This window comes from Aquarana catesbeiana, linkage group LG08, assembly GCF_042186555.1.
Source record: "Aquarana catesbeiana isolate 2022-GZ linkage group LG08, ASM4218655v1, whole genome shotgun sequence".
Lineage (NCBI taxonomy): Eukaryota > Metazoa > Chordata > Amphibia > Anura > Ranidae > Aquarana > Aquarana catesbeiana.
Genome location: NC_133331.1, coordinates 39,565,587 through 39,586,579, shown reverse-complemented (window position 1 = coordinate 39,586,579; position 20,993 = coordinate 39,565,587). Strand labels below are relative to the sequence as shown.

The 20,993-nt window shown below is 43.5% G+C and overlaps 1 protein-coding gene across 1 annotated transcript in view; it reads left to right on the top strand.

Annotated features, from left to right (window-relative positions):
* PTPRE (protein tyrosine phosphatase receptor type E) overlaps positions 1-20,993 on the top strand; it is a 314,657-nt gene that overhangs the window by 169,507 nt on the left and 124,157 nt on the right. Inside the window, exons 3-4 of the mRNA XM_073595734.1 lie at positions 10,431-10,536; positions 16,524-16,591. Coding sequence (XP_073451835.1) covers positions 10,431-10,536; positions 16,524-16,591 — 174 coding nt within the window. The remainder of the gene's footprint in view (positions 1-10,430; positions 10,537-16,523; positions 16,592-20,993) is intronic.

Below are 20,993 nucleotides of genomic sequence, written 5' to 3'. Positions count from 1 at the left end.
TTCCCACAAAGCCATCACGGCAGTGACTTGTAATACTGGAGACGACAGCTGCAACTGAAACACACAACTATACCGAAAGTATGGGGAAATGGGAAAACAACATATATGATGCCATCTGTCCCTGGCATTAATATACCAGTTTTTGCTTTTCTGCCAATAGATCCATTATTTTTCCCCCTCCTTTAACAGTACGGCAGTGTGGACGGGGTAGTCTAATGGTGGCCATACAGTGGGGAAAATAATTATTTGATCCCCTGCAGACTGTGTAAGTTTGCCCACTTACAAAGAAATGAAGGGTCTATAATTTTTATCATAGGTGTATTTTAAATGATAGAGGCAGAATATTAACCTGTAAAGAAAAAGTCCCCTTGCCTCTCCACATGGGCAGGCTGTGGGCAATGGGGATTTTAGAGTGCCCTGTAACACAAACAGATAAAATCACAAACTTTTTTATTTATATGAAGTTAAAGAGGAGTAGCCCATAGAATATCAACCAAAAATTCAGGAAAAAAAACACAATACAAATGTTATAATTTGAGTTGCAGTTCAGTAAAATAAGTATTTGATCTCCAAGCAAAACATGACTTCGTACATGATGGAGAAACCCTTGTTGGCAAACACAGAGGTAAGACGTTTCTTGTAGTTGGTGACCAGGTTTGCACACATCTCAGGAGGGATTTTGGGCCACTCTTCTTTACAGACCTTCTCTAAATCCTTAAGGTTTCTTGGCTGTCGCTTGGCAACTCGAAGTTTCAGCTCCCTCCATAAATTTTCTATAGGATTAACAACTGGAGACTTGCTAGGTCACTCCATGACCTAATGTGCTTCTTCTTGAGCCACTCCTTTGTTGCCTTGGCAGTTTGTTTTGGGTCATTGTCATGCTGGAAGACCCATCCATGACCCAACTTCAGTGTTCAGGCTGAGGGAAGAAGGTTCTCGTCCAAGTATTTGGCCCCTCAATGCAGCAAAGTTGGCCTTTACCTTTGGTGGAGAAACGGCCCCAAAGCATAATGTTTCCACCTCCGCGTTTGACTGTAGGGATGGTGTTCTTAGGATCATAGTCAGCATTTTTCTTCCTCCCAAATACGGTGAGTTGAGTTAATGCCAAAAAGCTCAATTTCAGTCTCATCTGACCACAGCACTTTCTCCCAATCCTTCTTTGAATCACTTAGATGTTCATTGACAAACTTCAGATGGGCCTGTACATGTACCTTATTGAGGAGGGGGACCTTGTGGGCACTGCAGGATTTAACTCCATGGAGGCGTATTGTGTTATCAATGGTTTGTTAGATTACTGTGATCCCAACTGCCTTGAGATCATTCACAAGCTCCTCCCGTGTAGTTCTGGGCTGATCCCTCACTTTTCTCATGATCATCTCTACTCCATGAGGCAACCTTGCATGGAGCTCCAGACCGAGGGCGATTAATGATTATTTTGTATTTCTTCCATTTGCGAATAATCGCGCCAACAGTTTTCTCCTACTCACCAAGCTTCTTGCTGATGGTCTTGTAGCCCATTTCAGCCTTGTCCAGGTCTACAATCTTGTCCCTGACGCTCTTTGACAGCTCTTTGGTCTTGCCTTTGATGGTGAGGTTTAATTGGAAGAAATAGATTCTGTGGAGAGGTGTCTTTTATACACATAACGAGTTGTCGTTAGGAGCACCTTCCTAAATTGACAGGACTAATCTGTGTACCACACGAGCACATACTGCTGTGGGAGCCAGAATTATTGTTGGTTTTTAGGGGATCAAATATTTATTTTACTCACTGAACTGCAACTTTTTGGTTGATATTCCATCTCTATTATTTAAAATACACCTATGATAACTTATAGACCCTTCATTTCTTTGTAAGTGAGCAAACTAAAAAAATGTGCACGGGATCAAATAATTATTTTCCCCACTGTACTTCAATTTTTTTTTCTCGTAGGCTCTATTCATAACTGTGCATTTCGAGAACAAAAAACAAGAAAAAGCGTGAACTGCATCTCGCTTGCGGTGCCCTAATTCTTAATAGCACCCAAACGCGCCCTGCAGATACCAGCTTTAAAACGCACAACAAACACACTTAAACAATGTGCAAAGCTCTACGCCTGAAAGGTTCTGGAGCTTCTTTGGTACTTTTGTCATGCATTCAAGTGAATCGGCTGCCCTATGTGCAACACACAGAAACATACAAAAAACGCACAAAAATGCCTTTAAGGCCTGGTTCACGCCTATGCAGGTTGCGTTTTGCATATTCCAGGTGCATTTTGCATCTTTCAATACACATTTTTGATCCATTGAAGTCTATGGAACCAAAAGCTAGAAAAAAGTCCCTGGCCCGGTCCATAAAATGCACAGAAGTGAACGTGACCCAAAGGAAACCATGTTAAATGGACTGTAGTGTGTTTCTGCATAACAGAAAAAACGCAATAACAAATGCATAGGTTATGAACCAGGCCTAAAAAAACACATTCGCCCTACGCTAAGCTTGAATGGGGCCTCATTGATATGTCTTTTGATTAAAATAATCAAATCGGCAAACAATCGAATAGGCATATGTCCCTTCCAACCAATTTGGATTAAATTTCAATTGGACTCCAAGAAACTGGGATGATTGACCAGGGCAGAATATTATTGATAATTTTTCATCAATCGGCAGCACTGTGATATTTTTTTCATGAATACAATTGTATTTTTATTGATCAAATCATGAGATTACATGATGGAAATAGAGATGCCATCAATAATTTAAGATTGTAAATTATGAACATATCTTAGCTATCAATCAAAAACTACTGTGCTTTTATTGAATTAATACCTGCTCTTCCATAGATACATTATGGTTAGCAAGTGTTGTGTCACCCTAGGACAGGACGTGTGTTACGGGCAGGTGATCACCAGGTGAAAATAAAGGTACCGTATATACTCGAGTATAAGCCGACCCGAATATAAGCTGAGGCACCTAATTTTACCACAAAAAACTGGGAAAACTTATTGACTCGAGTATAAGCCTAGGGTGAGAAATGCGCAGCTACTGCAAGTGGAAAAGAGGTTCAACAATGCCCATTTGCAGCCTCACTGTGCCCATTTGCAGCCATAGGTCCCCCGAACTTCAAACTTGGTAGTTAAGGGTTCCTAGATGCCCCCTAGCTGCAGCCAAAATTTGGGGTCTCTGGACCCAAAGGATCCTGAAATGACATTGCTGCAGATGGACACAGTTGACCGACTTTGGGGCCACTTAGTGCTAGGAACCCCAAATTTGGTGTGCAAACCCAGTGGAACTAGCACTACAACATATCCAAGCTGGGGTTCCTAACACCAAGTGGCCCCAAATTCGGTTCGAAAAATGTCAAGCACTTTTCTGCAGCAGAGAATGACATTTTCCGAACCCAATTTGGGGCCCCGTATCTCGGGGCCACTTGGTGCTTGGAACCCCAGCTTTGGATATATTGTAGTGCTAGTTCAACTGGGTTTGCAATCCTAGCACCAAGTGATCCCGAGATACGGGGCCCCAAAGTCGGTTCGGAAAATGTCATTCTTTGCACCAGAAAAGTGCTTGACTCGAGTATAAGCCGAGGGGGGCGCTTTCAGCAAAAAAAAAGGTGCTGAAAAAACTTGGCTTATACTTGAGTATATACGATATATAAAAAAGAAAATGAATGCAGCCACCATATCTAAGCACTGACAAACTGCAATAAATTACATTTTGGTTTCTGGGTTTCGATACACATTTAATAAACCACTCCGTGCACGAATATAATCATTTTACACAGGTTTTCTATATTTAGATGTTAAATAGCTGCTTAAGCCTGTCCATTTCTTATACATCTATGGTCAGCGTTAGAAGAATGCGATCGTTATAGCAGGAAATAGCCACTTAGCTCTCCTACCACAATTTTACTGTACTTCAATGTCTAGCAAACAATAACTTCTGGCTGTGGTAATACAAATATAATGAGGTCAAAATGCTTATTTAGATTAGAAGAGGTCATTAGGTTAGGAATGGGGTGAGAGCTGTGGAGAAAAGCCCGGCTTTAACAATGGAACTCTACAGCATCAGATCCCAAGGCCTTAGGCCCACCGAGAACAATATAACAAAAGCAACAGAATGGACATTTGTTGTGTTCCGGGGTGGAGAGGCAATGATCGGAGCACGTTGGAGAGTAAAAGGACATAACTAAGAACACAAAACGTTATTAAATTGAATAAAAAGTGTACAAGTACAGAAAAAAAAAATGGTTGATAACATCTAACACGTGAATCGCAAGAAGTGTACACTTGAGGAACATTCTACAGTATCTCACAAAAGTGAGTACACCCCTCCACATTTCTGTAAATTATATCTTTTCATGTGACAACACTGAAGAAATGACACTTTGCTACAATGTAAAGTAGTGAGTGTACAGCTTGTATAACAGTGTAAATTTTCTGTCCCCTCAAAATAACTCAACACACAGCCATTCATGTCTAAACCGCCGGCAACAAAAGTGAGTACACCCCTAAGTGAAAATGTCCAAATTGGGCATTTGGGCAGTATTTGCATTTTTGTCTAAAGGATAACTCCACTGTTGTGGGAAAAAAATTGCACAAAAAAAAATGAAATACTATAGCGTATACAATTGTGAACAACAAGCCATAACGTAATTGAATGTTATTCAAAATTACCTTTCCTGTTCAATCTGTAGCCGCTGTAATTTTCTGTAAAATGCAATGCAATATGGCAGCCTGGAAGCGTTCTGTGAACAGATGGTGTGCGGAGCACTCCCCAGAAACGTAGTTTCCTGTTTGTGTGATTGGCTCACTGATTTCCCCAGAAGTCTGCACCAAGATACAAGTCAGATTTTAGGCATCCTGCAACAAAAATTTCATTTTTGGTGAGATACTTCAAAAGCGAAATCACATCTAAAGGGATGCGAAACCTGCCATTTTCCTCATCAGAACCCTGCAAGTGCAGCAGCTGATTGATAATTATAAAATTCACTATGATACACATTCACTTTGCACATGGACAAAGACAAACAGCTATTTTTTCCAAATAACAAAAGGTAGGAATTTGCAACAAAGTTTGTTCAAAACCGGTTCATCTCTTTGAGCACAAGTCACTTTACCACTTTGTAAAATAGCAATCCCCCCCCCCCCCCACATTTTTTCACTAAGCATTTTATCTATGCACTTTATTATGTATGATATGATATATTGGACAAAGTTGTCATAATTTTATTCACAAGTTAGATGCTATTTGCATGGGACAGAATACTCATTGAAAAATCAGTCACTCTCTTTAATTAGCAGAGGTTGTAACACCAATTAAATGCTATTTATATGGGACAAATCACTCATTGAATAATTAGTCCCCCCATATATTGCCACTACCTTTTGATTACCAGAGGTTGTAACACCTCGCAGACACCACAACACACTGCTACAACACATTGTTAGTGCACCGCCAATTAGTCATTAGAACAGCGCAGCACCTACATCCAATATTCTCTCTCAAATCCTTGCAATGTACATAGATCACCCAAAAGTGGAGTTACTCTTTAACCACATGCCGACCAGCCGCCGTCATTATACTGCGACAGGTCGTCTCGTTCCCGCAAACCGCCTTAGCTGTACAGCAGTCCCTTTAACAGCTATAGCGGGCATGTGCCCGCTGCACGACAGGGGGGGGCTGATGCGCGGGTGCAGCGGCCACAATGTTCACCGGCCACCCGCAATCAAATCGCAGAGAGCCAGAACAGGGATCTGTGTACGTAAACAAACAGATTCCCATTCTGTCAGAGAGTGATTGTCTGTTCCTAGCGATCAGGAACAACGATCTCTCTCTACTCCCAGTCGGTCCCCTCCCCCCCCCCCCACAGTTAGAATCACCTCCCTAGGGAACACTTAACCCCTTGATCGGCCCCTAGTGTTAACCCCTTCCCTGCCTGTGTCATTTATACAGTAATCAGTGCATTTTTATAGCACTGATCGCTGTATAAATGTCTCTGTCCCAAAAAAGTGTCAAAAGTGTCCGATCTGTCTGCCAAAATGTCACAGTCCCGCTAAAAATCACTGCCATTACTAGTAAAAAAAATAATAATAATAAAATGCCATAAATCTATCCCCTATTTTGTAGACGCTATAACTTTTGCGCAAACCAATCAATATACGCTTATTGCGATTTTTTTTTTTTTTTTACCAAAAATATATAGAAGAATACATATCGGCTGAAACTGATGAAGAAATTTTGTTTTTTTGGGGGAGTTTTTTGTGGATATTATAGCAAAAAGTAAAAAATTGTTTATTTTTCAAAATTGGTGCTTTTTTTTTGTTTATAGAGCAAAAAATAAATACCGCTGAGGTGATCAAATTACCACTAAAAGAAACTCTATTTGTGGTAAAAAAAAAGGAGGTGAATTTTGTGTACAACGTCGCACGACCTTGCAATTGTCAGTTAAAGCGATGCAGTGCCGTATCGCAAAAAATGGCCTGGTCATTAAGGGGGAAAATCTTCCGGTCTGCAAGTGGTTTAATGAGAATTTTGTTTTGCAGAGGGAGGTTATGCTTTGGGGTTTGGGCATGCAGATTAGTGCTGGTATTTTTTATTTATTTTTTATTTTTTTATTTATTTTTTATTTGAGGTGGGGAGATTTTTGCTGAGATATGATCCCATTGTGGGGGAAAGGGATGAATATTAATGTATTTATGTACTTGTGTCATTGACTTGGCTATCCGCTGATTCCTACCATTGGCCTTTAGAGGTTACTTCACTTTGCATATCATCATTGCTTTGTGAATAACCCGTTCTATGGTGACATGAGGAAGGGGACTCTTGAAGGAAACTGTTGGACTGCGTACAATAAGGACTGAGCAGGATTCCTGTAGATCTTCCACCTGGTCTCTGCAGAGGGAATGGTGCAGGCAGTCCCTTGTTACACGCCTGGTTCTCATACTGATCTAAACGTCAAGACTAGCAGAAAATGACACCCAGGGGAAGGGGAGAAAACAGCTTGCAAAGTAACATTCAGCCCCTCCAGCTTGTACAATCGATGAACGTTCTTCCCTCGGGGGCTGACGAAGCCAGAAATAAAGAGTGTTTAAGGGATAACCTGAAGTCATTAGAATGTTGCTGTTGCGGAGGGCTTTGTGGTCTATGGAGGTTTCCAGACGGTTATGAAGTCTTAAACGACGTTTTTAAACTCTTGCCTGTTTAAAGCGGAACTTCACTCTCTCAATCAACATTGACTATTTGTAATCCTTATGCTGCTAGCATTAGTAATATAAGATATAAGATAGGAAAGTACACTATATTGTCAAAGGTATTGGGACACCTGCCTTTACACACATGAACTTTAATGACATCCCAGTCTTAGTCCGTAGGGTTCAATATTGAGTTGGCCCGCCCTTTGCAGCTATAACAGCTTCAACTCTTCTGGGAAGGCTGTCCACAAGGTTTAGGAGTGTGTCTATGGGAATGATTGACCAGTCTTCCAGAAGAGCATTTGTGAGGTCAGGCACGGATGTTGGACGAGAAGGCCTGGCTTGTAGTCTCCGTTCCAATTCGACCCAAAAGTGTTCTATCAGGTTAAGGTCAAGTTCCTCCACCCCAAACTCGCTCATCCATGTCTTTATGGACCTTGCTTTGTGCTCTGGTCTAAATCATTTGGTGGAGGGGGGGTTATGGTGTGGGGGTTGTTTTTCAGGGGTTGGGCTTGGCCCCTTAGTTCCAGTGAAGGGAACTCCTTAAGGTGTCAGCATACCAAGACATTTTGGACAATTTCGTGCTCCCAACCAGGGCAGTCATCAGAGATTTTTGGGCCCCTTACACAGCTTTAGGCCTGGACCCCCCTAGCCTGACCACTAACATTCCCCAGGGCTTACCCACGGGCCATCCCACCGAATCCACACTGGCCACCTCACCTGTACGCACTCAGCCCCCAATCCCTCAATCCGGTATATATACCAGCCCCCCTCACACCTGTATATATGTCAGCCTCCCCACACACACCTGTATATATGTCAGCCCCTCCACCTATATATATGCCAGCCCCCCTCACACAGGTATATATGTCAGCCCCCCACCTGTATATATGCCAGCCCCCCTACACCTGTATATATGTCAACCCTCCCCTCACACCTGTATATATGCCAGCCCCCCTCACACCTGTATATATGTCAGCCCCCCCACACACCTGTATATATGTCAGACCCTCACCTGTATATATGCCAGCCCCCCTCACACCTGTATATATGTCAGCCCCCCCCCCACACACCTGTATATATGTCAGCCCCCCCCCACACACCTGTATATATGTCAGCCCCCCCACACACCTGTATATATGTCAGCCCCCCACCTGTATATATGCCAGCCCCCCTCACACTTGTATATATGTCAGCCCCCCCCACACACCTGTATATATGTCAGACCCTCACCTGTATATATGCCAGCCCCCCTCACACCTGTATATATGTCAGCCCCCCACACACACACCTCTATATATGTCAGCCCCCCACCTGTATATATGCCAGCCCCCCTCACACAGGTATATATGTCAACCCTCCCCCCACACCTGTATATATGCCAGCCCCCCTCACACCTGTATATATGCCAGCCCCCCTCACACCTGTATATATGTCAGCCCCCCACACACACACCTGTATATATGTCAGCCCCCCACCTGTATATATGCCAGCCCCCCTCACACAGGTATATATGTCAACCCTCCCCCCACACCTGTATATATGCCAGCCCCCCTCACACCTGTATATATGCCAGCCCCCCTCACACCTGTATATATGTTAGCCCCCCCACACACCTGCATATATGCCAGCCCCCACCACACCTGTATATATGTGAGCCCTCCCCCCACACCTGTATATATGTGAGCCCCCCCCCACACCTGCATATATGTCAGACCCCCCCACACCTGTATATATGCCAGCCCCCCTCCCCACACACACCTGCATATATGCCAGCCCCCCCCCCCCCCGTATATGTGCCTGCCCCCCCCCACACACACACACACTCACTCCTGTATATATGTCAGCCCCACACATACACAAATCTGTAAACACACAAGCCTCTGGCCCCTCCCTGTACACAAATGCCCCCCACCCTTTCCTTCACAGCTCCTACTTGTAAAGGAAATCTTCCTATCTGGTCCAAGCTGGTTTTCACAAAGCTGACATGTTGCTGACATAGAGGAGCACAGTACAGGCAGCTCACACGAGGGGTGCACATGCACATAGTAGCCAAAGGTGGCAGTAAAGAGCTCGATGTCTGAGTTCAATGACACAGAGAGCAGCAGAAGCTGCCGAGGTTGTTTCTATAGTGCACAACACGGCTCGCCCTCAACCACCCTGGCTTCTTCTGGCCCAGGTGGGGCCCCTTACAGTTGTATCGGCTGTACCCCCCTGATGGCGGCCCTGCTCCCAACTTTGTGGGAACAGTTTGGGGATGGCCCCTTTCTGTTCCAACATGACTGCGCACCAGTGCCACCTACCGGTGCACAACAGGGCTGCCTACCAGTGCCCACCAGCGCCATCTACCAGTGCCCACAGTACCACCCATCAGTGCCCACAGTGTCACCTATGAGTGCCCACAGTGCCACCTATAAATGTCACCAATCAGTGCCTCATTACCAGTGCTGCTTATCAATGCCACCTATCAGTGCCGTCTTATCAGTGCCTATCAGTGTCGCCTTATCTGTGCCTATCAGTGCAGCCCATCAGGGCCTCATCAGCGAATATCAATGAAGGAGAAAAATTACCCGATTGCAAAATTTTATAACAAACTATGAAACGTGTGTTTTTTTTTGTTTTTTTTTTTTTTTTTTTTATTTTTGTCTTTTTTTTGCTTGTTTAGCAAAATATAAAAAAATAAAAAGTGGTGATTAAATACCACCAAAAGAAAGCTCCATTTGTGTGAAAAAAAGTGATAAAAATTAAATTTGAGTACAGTGTTGCATGACAGCGCTGAAAGCTGAAAATTGGTCTGGGCAGGAGGGGGGTGTAAGTGCCCAGTAAGCAAGTGGTTAATGTGGAATGTATGTTCCTTGCCAAAAAAAAAAAAAAAAACACACAATATTTTTTTATCAGGTTGTTATGGGTAAAGTTCTGTTTTAAGCTGTCTGCAGAGAATCGTAGATGGATTGGTGGGGTTTTCTGTTTTAAAGATAACCAGTCGGGGAGCAAAACAACATGCAAACTGTCTTTCTTTGACTCTTCACATTAACTCTTCACTTCACATTAATTCCAAAGCTGAACTGAATAAGATTCAGTTTCATTATTCTGCAACCAGCGACCTGGTAGTCGGAGAATGGCAGCTTCAGGCTGAGCCTTCTCACACAGGTATCTTGCTCCAAAAAACAGGTTCCTTGCAAACAATTTATTGAATGATTTTATGTGTTGTCTGGAGTTGCTCTCTGATTGATTTAAATGTTGTTTTTCTTTTTTTTCCCCAGATACTGCAGAACCCACTGAGCCCAGCACCAATTCTATATTAACATCGGTTCTGGTACCTTTGCTGGTCTGCTTTGCGCTCATTGTCCTAGGTGGTTACCTTCTAAGGTAAACGTTCTCTAATAATTAGGCTGATGTTATGCAATGACGGGTTAGTACAAAGGCAGGATTGAAGTCAGAAAGCTTGGGAGAGGGATATTCTAACACACATGACAAAATATTAAAGTTACATAGAGGGTAGAAATCTGGGTGTATTGATTACTTCCATGGGTGATCATGTACTAGTACTTTAAAGATGAACTCTATGCAGATGTAATAGACACAGATGAATGCAGCACTATAATTATAGTGATTTGAAAGGTTGTCATTTGAAAAAAATAACAAACCTGTTAGACTTACCTGCTCTGTGCAATGGTTTTGCACAGAGCAGTCCCAATCCTCTTCTTTTTGGGTCCCCCATCGGTGGTCCAGGCCCCCAGCCCCCCCCGCTGGAAGCCCCCAAGAGCAAACCTCTAAGGTTAAAAAATCCACTGCCTTTAGAACCACTTTAATACACAAAAAATGTATTCATTATATGTAAGCAGTGTACATACCCACATTTAACCTGGTTGCAGTCCTTGTACAGCAGAGCTGGAGTGTGAGAGGAAGAAGCAGCACAAGGAGCCAATTAGCCAATGAGCTCATCACTATGCTGCTTCTTCCTTCACTGTCCAGTCACAGACTGGGGCAGGTCCAGGGCAACAATATAATATAATTTTTTTTTTACAATGCTTTCTTTTTTTTTGGGGGGGGGGGTAGGCGGAGTAGACAGTCAGTGTTTATTTTATTTTTTATTATTTTTACAAGTTTACTTTAGAATATTTATTTATTACAATGTTTCCTTTTTTTTTCAACCCTGTTGGGGGTAGGGGGGCTTTGGTGAGATGTCAGGGGTCTAAACCAGAGGAGGACAGGGGAGGCGGAGGAGAGCACGGAGGGGGATTGGAGGAGGATGGTGGGGGGAGTACAGGGGGGGGTCGGAGGAGGATGGGGGGCCAAGGAGGAGAGGAGGGGCGTGGAGGAGCGCACGCACAGAGGGGGAGCGGGGAAGAGGACCGGAGGAGCACGCAGAAGGGGACCGGAGGAGGACAGGGAGGATCGGAGGAGACGGGGGGGGGGGGGGAGCACACAGAGGGGAGCCAGAGGAGGATACAGGGGACACTCAGGAACGATCAGTGCGGTGGCGGGGGAAGTTATAATCACCGATCTACCTGTGTGGCTTTCAATAAAGCAGCTGAAAGCCATGGAGGGGAGAGGAGGAGAAGCAGCTGTCATTATTATAACTTCCCCTGCCCCCGCACCGATTGTTCCTGAGTGTCCAGGTATCGGACTAGGCATCAGGAGCATTTGCACAAGTACTCCTGCAAATACTTGGTATTTGGACAACCCTACTTAAAGCTGAACTCCGGGGCAAGCCAAAGATACCTAAATACAAAAGTCATGTATTCTTCCTTGAATCTTGGTGTGCTTTGTGTATTTCTTCCAAATCTGTGCAGTAATCCAGTGTGAAAGTTGCCTCTGTGCAGGAACTTCCTGTAAGAAAGACCGCTCACTGCTGCTCTCCCACCTTGTGCAGGGTGACTGGTCTTGTCTCCACCCCCTCTTATAGTTTTCTGCAGGCAGCCTGTAGTGGGTGGGCTGCTGGGCCCCTCCCACAGGCTATGGACAGCACAGTGATAGTGTCACTACCACTTTAACAAGGTAATACCTGCGTTTGCAAATGCTTTTGGTCCACACAAAGTAAATTTATATCCTTTTTGGCTATTAAAGAATATATTTAAATGAGAGGTTTTGTGCCCAGAGTTCAGCTTTATTCTTATTTACATCAATAGCACTGGCAAAGGAATGTTCTAGTTATTGCATTAAACAGATCAAAGTAGAACACCTGTTGCGCTTACTTTTAAGGGCTTGTTCACACCAAATGCATTGAGCTGTATTGATTAGTATCAATCAACGCAGGCTCAATGTATGGACACATAGAAAACGATTGTCTTCTATGTGCCTTGTCCACTCCAAACATACAGTGGTGTAAACGCAGCACGTCTTTTCTCGTTTAGACAGGTGACAGTCCCTACCGCCCATCTGAAGTGCAGTCCATGGTGGATCGCTTGTAGGCAGGTAGTGATTAACCCTGCCCAGCCGGGACGTTAATTGTGCTTTCAGGGTTTTTCTAGGTGTTTTTTTTTTGGGCCTGACCCCCCCATCCCCCCCCCCCCCCCCCCCGGTTCTGTGTGCTATAAAGATAAGGGAGGCCCAGACCCTGGAGCTGCCTAAGGGGTTTTTGTCTCTGTTCTGTTTGTTCGATTCCATCTGGTTCAGTTTGGTTGGACCCGTTCCCTGCAGTTAATGGAGTCTGGATTTCCCATGATGTGCAGAGTTCCCACTGTCACTTTCCAGTCAGAGTTCCCACTACCTAGGGGGTTTGCTGGGGCTTGCAGTCCTTCCTGAAGACACCAACTGTGGGCCCTGCCAAAGATGGACTCTTTCCTATGCAGGTATGCTGGGGCAGCCACTGAAGTTGGGGACTATGGATGATAGGAAAATGTTTGCCCTTTATTGCAGACTGTCGTCTGTCTATGTCAACATGTTAATTTACTCAAGTAAAGCTTATGAAACATTGCCCTTGCCTGGCCTGAAGTTACTAAAGGGGTGCAATGCAAGTAACTGGCACATATAGTTGCAGCTCGGGTTGCTAAGCACATTGGGGTATGAAGATAATGGTACAAGAGTTCATGCAGTGTGAAGATACCATTGGTTACCAAGGGTAACAAAGGGTTTTCTAGCAGCCTGTCGTTAGTGTGTACATGTGACAGGAGAGATGGCCTTTTTGCAGAGAGGGAGATGTTGCCGGCACTTCTTCGGCAGCGATCCGTCTCCCATAGCAACGGGAGAAGATCTGGACTGCTGAGGCCCTCCAACCTGTACACAAGTATGGAAGAGGAAGAGTTAAGTGAAGAGCACGCATAGAGTCGGTGCTAGGTGCACGGCAAGACCCCATACCACTTTGGGATTCAAGTAGCAGTCATACGCTGGGCAGATGGAGAGGGCAAGGGCTCTGTGTGTCCCTCTTAAATGCACAAGTGACTGTGGTGATGTACAAAAACATTGTGAGATTTTATTAGAGATCAGTCAGATGTTCCAGTAAAAGAACCCCCCCCCCCCCCGTAAGACAAATGACCCTAATCAAAGTGCCTAGTGTAGCTCAGAAGAACCCACCCTCGGGAAGGCCTCTCATGTGACCCTTGCTTGGCTCCCAGCGAGGAGGGAAACATGGAGGACATGATGACTTTGTATTGATTTTGTTTTGGAACTCTGTAGTCATTTTGGCTCGCAGTTGTGGCGTAGTCCCATTGACCTCAATTGGCAATTTTGACAGGTGGCGCCTTTTCTCAAAGTCAGCAAGCCGAGTTAAATTTGCCACACCTGTGAAGCAAAGCACCACAGGCCGTGGCATGTGTAAGACCCCCTCTGGCTGCATTTTATGAATTTGGTGGGCCGTTTTTTGTAAAACCATGGCTTGTTTTTACTGCCCCTTTGCCACCCCTGTAAACAAAGCTTTACACAATGCACAAAAAATACATGTCAACATACGTGTCTCATAATGCACTGTAGTGCAAAGATTTGAACGAGGTGCCATTTTTTAACAATTTAACAAAAATAAAAAAGGCAAAAAGAAAACATATCACACCACCCCTACATAATGCACACAAGCACGTGGTCATTATACGAACCATAATGAACCCCCTAAAGCATCGTTGTTCTTTTAGTATATTTTGTAGCTTAAATACCCCCTCCTGGCAACCCCCTTAACTTTTATTTATTCATTGTGTGGCCCGGTGGGAGTTGCACAGCTTCTTCACTGAATGTCTTCAGGTCAGGCTGTGCTGCACAGAAGAATCTATATTCATTCCTATGTCAAGATCATCTATTATTCATCAGTGATGGACAGTCTTTCCATGAAAATTAATGGAAGCAGAGCTCAGCCAGGAGACATTGGCTGTAGAAGGCCATGCAGCTCTCAGAAGGCCAAACGGGGAAGATTTTGGAGTGTGGCAGATAAGTATACGGCTGCTACCAGGTCAAATTCAGGTATTTAAACTGCTTGCATTTAAAAAACACATTTAATGTCATATTAGAGCTACCATATAATGAATATAAAAATGGCCAAAACTCATACCCTGCAAAAGAAGATTTTTGTCGACCTTTCGTGCAGCCCACACTGTCCAGCAGTACTCTAATGTTGAAGAATTGTCCCTCAAAGTCTCCTGGGAAGCCAACCCTTTCAGGAGTGTTGACCTCCTGTGTCCAACCAACATAGAACTTGTTGGTTGTTCTTGTAGGACAATTTTGTTGCCTATGTTGGGTCTGGGGTGCCATTTATTTTTTCCCCTCTAAAGGTTACCATCTCCTTAGTTGTAGGTATAAAAGAGAGACGGGGTGGAGTCCTGGGGAGTCTTAGTCAGTGGTGGTATAGTAGGGAAGCAACTCCTGGGGGTGGAAAGTATCTAGGCCGCTGTCAGAGTTCAAGGGCATGCATCTTCGATAGTATAGACAAGCCTTTCTCAACCATTTCAACACAGAGGTAACCCTTAAAAAAAATGTTCGGTCCCAGGGAACCTCTACTAAACATGACTAAATCTACAACTCATGATACATTAGTCTTATGGTTAGTAGGAAGAATGCTCTGTACACTTGTGGTCATTGGGAAGAAATGCCCCCTTACAGATAGCTAAAAAGATTATTTATGTCAGTGGGAACTTATCTGAAATGCACAAACTGCTAATTGTTCAAGGAACCCCTAGAAACCTCTGGGTTCCATGGCGCCCTGGTTGAGAAACCCTGGTGTAGACTATCTTGTATGGACCTTCCTCCTTGCTGTGGTCCTCTTTCCTTAGTGAGTTATGCCAGGAAGCTGGAGCACTCCATAAGTATTAGTGGGGATAGTGCTGTATAGAACCATGTGTGATGGAACCATGAATTAATGGACTGATGCTAGCTATGTCACTTTGGTCTGCTAAATACCCTGCTGTATGGACTGTTATAAAGCCTGTTGCCCAAGAAAAGAAAAGGTCCAGCAAGAAGTAGACTGAGCCTTGTCAATTCAGTGGCCTATACCCAGAAAACAGGAAGCAAGTGTGAACACTAGGGCTCAGGCTGGAGACTCTTGGTGGTTAGGAGAATTATTGTTTGCTTGCATGGTGATGTGATGACAAAACCCATGATCCCATTGTGTTTGGGCCAGGTGGGCCCAGATAGTCAGCCTCTGATGGACCTGGCCTGAAACAATTGTTTTGGAGTCGCAGACAACTCTGTTGCATAGTAGTCCTGTATTCCCTATGCTAAAGACCTTTTGGCTGTAGAGTGTGAGACAGAGCTTAGGTTTCCAATCACTCTGGCTGAAAGCTGTCAATGCAGGCCCCCTGGGGTAGGATCTGGCCTAACAACCACCTCCAGGGCATGTTACACTCCTGCCGATGTTCACGTCACTGCTGTGTCTTGTAATGACTTTGAGGAACCAGTGGCTCCTAAAGGGGGGGGGGGGGGGGGCAGGCAGTTGACACTACCATAACTGTTGGTTTCTTAGCTGGCTTGATGGATAGTGGTGTTCGACAGCATGGGCAGTGGGAGATTTACCTTCTTGTTTTGCAGGGTATGAGTTTTGGTTGCTTTTATAACTATGGCAGGGTCACTTTAATATATACGTAGTTACATTCATTTGTACACTTTATATCTGCCTTGAGTTCAAGTTTAGTGTTCCTCCTGAGATTCAGACCCATTATCCCAGTGCTGTATGGCAGACGTGCTAACCTCCTATCCATCAATAGCCATGTACAGTCACCAGCTGAGTGACAGGTCACGTGGACTGTGGCCGCAGAACAGGAAAGTATGAGCATGAGTCTTTTTGTGTTAGTTTGATTCATACAGCAAAGCGTTAAAACTTTGTCTGTGTAACAGGAACTTAACCATATCTGAATGACACTTCCTGTATTTGCTCTATCAGAAGACGTTCATGGTGCAGGTATAATGTTAAAAGGCCGTGCTTTCCATTTTTTAAGATCCAGGAAAAGCCGTAAAGCGGACGTCAGCTCTGGAGACAAGAAGATCGGAATCTTGGAAGAACAAGGTACTTTTTAGTTATGCTGCTCGTTCTTTTTTTTTTTTTTTTCTTTTCTTTTCTTTTTTTTTTTCAATGTATCAAATTCAGCTTGTGTGACTTTCTCATAGGAACATGAACTGGGTCTCTGCATGAATAATTAAGCAATTAGGGAATTTCAGCAGGCTGTAGTTAAAGGGGCTTTCTGCTTTTTACCGGAATTCCTCCCATCCTTTATTGTGTGGTATATCGGTAGTAGTGTCTGCCGTGTGCATTCCTGTTGGAAAAATGAGTGTTTGCCTCTGATCAACTCTCTTCCTATCAGTGCAGATGTTTCTATCAGAATGAGAATAATTAGCAAATTTCATTTAAATAGTAAACACACACAGATGTGATAGCTCATCTTTTTTTGAGGTTTGAATAACTCATCGGGTATTTTTATTAATGTCTGTGGCTTAAGCTGGTAAGTTCTCGTTACCGCACTTTAGTTGAGGATCTCCCTAGTATCACTGGATTCTACTTTCATTTTCCTTTGCCAACAATTCAGCAGGAGGAATGAGACCCCAGCAAAACACCTTTGCTTGCCTTGGTAATGACCATAGGGGGTGATAAAGCTAGGAACTCTATTGGAAGATCTCACTGCTGGAAAGTCGGAAAGGATTTGAGAAACCTACTTGAGATTTTGCTCACTTGGTTGGACTGAGCCTTTAGTCCAGTAAATCTGGAGATGTTGTAGAACTACAAATTTTAGCATGGCCTACCAGAAAGGGAGTGTATAATGTTGACCAGGTACTCAGCAGGACATGCTGATACTCGTAGTTCCACAAAGCTGGAGATCTGTTGGTTGCCTGTCGCTGCTTTTACACCTAACAGACTTAAAACTAGGCTACCAAAAACATTTAAATAGGTAAAATTCAGATATGTAAAGCTTCCAAAAGTGAAAAACTGGGTAAACGTCTATATGCATAGTTGAAATACTTATGTGTTTACTGTTTACTTCACATAGGATTTGTTAGGTAAACAACCCCTGTCCTAAGTAGGGTAGTGCTTAATTAGTAGGCCCATTGCTGAATTGTTGCAGGCCAAAAAGTTATACAAGTGTGAACATTTACTTGGTTAACTATTCCACGGCTAGATTAAATGGTGATGTTTTATGTCAGGATGGAGTTCAGACTTCATAACCAGTAAATAATGTCTATGGCTGTCTCTAGTGGCGAAATTTACCAGTTTTAAAGAGCAGCAGCAGCTAAGGAAGGTAGTCTAGGGCAGCAGCACCTAAGGAAGGGAGTCTAGGGCAGCGGCACCTAAGGAAGGGAGTCTTGGGCAGTGGCACTTAACAAAGGGAGTCTAGGGCAGCAGCAGCTAAGGAAGGGAGTCTAGGGCAGCGGCACCTAAGGAAGGGAGTCTAGGGCAGCGGCACCTAAGGAAGGGAGTCTAGGGCAGCAGTAAGGACCCATCGGGGAGCAAAACTTGCCACACTCCAATCAAGAGCTGTTCTTGGGAGATGGAGCTCTTTAGATAAATACAGTGTAAATGTAATACTTCTAAATACAGTATAAATGTAATACTTCTAAATACAGTAAAAATGTAATACTACTTCTATGTACAGTATAAATGAATTTAATACTACTTCTTTAATACTACTTCTAAATACTGTACAGTATAAATAAATTCAGTACTACTTCAACCAGCCTCCGCCAGTTTCTCTGCCTTCAGGCCTCGACCTATACTCTGTTTCCAGAAAGATTGTTTATTGCTCTACAAAGCTCATAAACACATTTATTGCTTCTGGCTGAATGAAACATTGGAAGATTGAGAAGAATGGACTTCTTTAGGCATACTTTTTTCTAAAAAAGGCAATTTTTTTACTTTACAAAATGAAATGGTAACAAAGATTAGAGACATAGACAAATAAAAACATATACGTCAGTTAATGTGGCTAAAAAAATCTCAGTGACCAACCAGTGATTCCAGGGTCCAGCCGATGCACTGGCCCGGTGGGCCAGAGAATTCCTAAAGTTTAACAATTACCCCACTATAATAACATATAAGGTAATCTAAACAGGTACAATTCTAGAATAGTTGGTAAGGGGTTAACAAAAGTCAAACCAGGGTATATCAATTCTGCTTTTCATTTGTTAAAAAATTCATGCTCGACTAGTTTTGCATTCTGGGCATGCTTTTTCTGGAATTAGATGGGTCTAGTGAAAATGCAAAAAGGCAGAATAATTAAATAGGATAGTTATACAGAATAGAGGAATTTTTATTGTAATTATACAAATAGACATATATGTATACATAAAAGCATATACTGTAATATTTGGAAGCATAACTATAACAACCGGATAAACATTTCATTTTCACACATACAGTATAACACAAGTGTTTTTCGTCACTGAGTTAGAGGGACAGGGACTCCAAGGAGACTGCCAGGTTTTGGCTGAATGAAGAAAAAAATCATAAACGTACACCCGCCGATCGATCGTACAGTGGGGGAAAAAAGTATTTGATCACCTGCTGATTTTGCCCACTGACAAAAAAATGATCAGTCTATAATTTTAATGGTAGGTTTATTTTAACAATGAGAGACAGAATAACAACAAAAATATCCAGAAAAACGCATTTCCAAAATGTTATAAACTGATTTGCATTATAATGGGTGAAATAAGTATTTGACCCCTCTGCAAAACATGACTTAGTACTTGGTGGCAAAACCCTTGTTGGCAATCACAGAGGTCAGGCGTTTCTTGTAGTTGGCCTCCAGGTTTGCACACATCTCAGGAGGGATTTTGTCCCACTCCTCTTTACAGATCCTCTTCAAGTCATTAAGGTTTTGAGGCTGACGTTTGGTAACTCAAATCTTCAGCTCCCTCCACATATTTTCTGTGGGATTAAGGTCTGGAGCTAGGCCACTCCAAGACCTTAATCTCCCTGACGGTTTTCCCGAGTGTGGCTCGGGGTTAAAGTTCACTCCCATTAGCCACACTCGGGATTACATTGCAGGATCCTGGTGTGGCGTTACTTACCTTGTCCCCAGGATCCTGCGATGTCCCCCGCAGTGTCCGTGGGCTCTGTCTCCTACGAAGCCTCTCCGTGCCAGGCTCCGTTCCCTGCGAGTGTCGCGATGCACGGGGGCGGAGCCTGGCGGCAAATTCAAAACAATTGTAAAAATCATAGCACATACAGTACTGTATGAAATCATTTCACATCCCTTTTGTCCCCAGTGCTTTGGCCAATATCCTGCATGCAGTTTTATGTTATATATACTGTTCTTTCTGCCTGGAAACTGGAGATTGTCCATAGCAACCAAAAAGTGTCCCTTTACGTCAAAAGTGGCTTTAGACCAGCTAGAAAACAGCGATAATAAATTAGAACACTTGCAGAATTGAGCGATAGTGAATCGTGGGGAAATTTATTTTATTATTATTATATTATTATTTTTTAAAATTATTTATATATATTTATTATATTATAATTTATGTTTTTGTGTTTCAAACTTTATCATACCCGGGATATCTACTAGACTCTTGTTTGGACAGATTTAAGTGTGTTATGATTAAGAATTACGGGCCTACAATATAAAACGCCAAATTTCCATGCAAAATAATTGTACCGCTTTCAGCACCTAAAATCCGAAATAATCATACCGCCAGGGAGGTTAATGTGCTTTTTCTTGAGCCACGCCTTTTTTTGCCTTGGCGTGTGTTTTGGGTCATTGTCATGCTGGCATACCCATTCACGCCCCATTTTCAATGCTCTGGCTGAGGGAAGGAGGTCCTCACCCAAGATTTGATGGTACGTGGCCCTGTCTATCGTCCCTTTGATGCAGTGAAGTTGTTCTGTCTCCTTTAACAGGAAAAAACACCCCCAAAGCATAATGTTTCCACCTCCATGTTTGACGATGGGGATGGCGTTCTTGGGGTCATAGGCAGCATTCCTCCTCCTCCATACACGGCAAGTTGCGTTTATGCTAAAGAGCTTGATTTTGGTCTCATCTGACCACAATACTTTCACCCAGTTCGCCTCTGAATCATTCAGATGTTCATTAGCAAACTTCAGACAGGCCTGTATATGTGCTTTCTTGAGCAGAGGGACCTTGCGGGCGCTGCAGGATTTCAATCGTAGTATGTTACCAATTGTTTTCTTGGTGACTATGGTCCAAGCTGCCTTGAGACCGTTGACAAAATTCCCCCATGCTGTTCTGGGATGATTCCTCACCTTTATCATGATCATTGGAACTCCATGAGATGAGATCTTGCATGGAGCCCCAGACCGAGGGAGATTGACAGTTATTTTGTGTTTCTTCCATTTGCAAATAATCGCACCAACTGTGGTCACTCTCTCACCAAGCTGCTTGGCGTTTGGTCTTGTAGCCTTGTGTAGGTCTACAATCTTGTCCCTGACATCCTTGTACAGCTCTATGGTCTTGGTC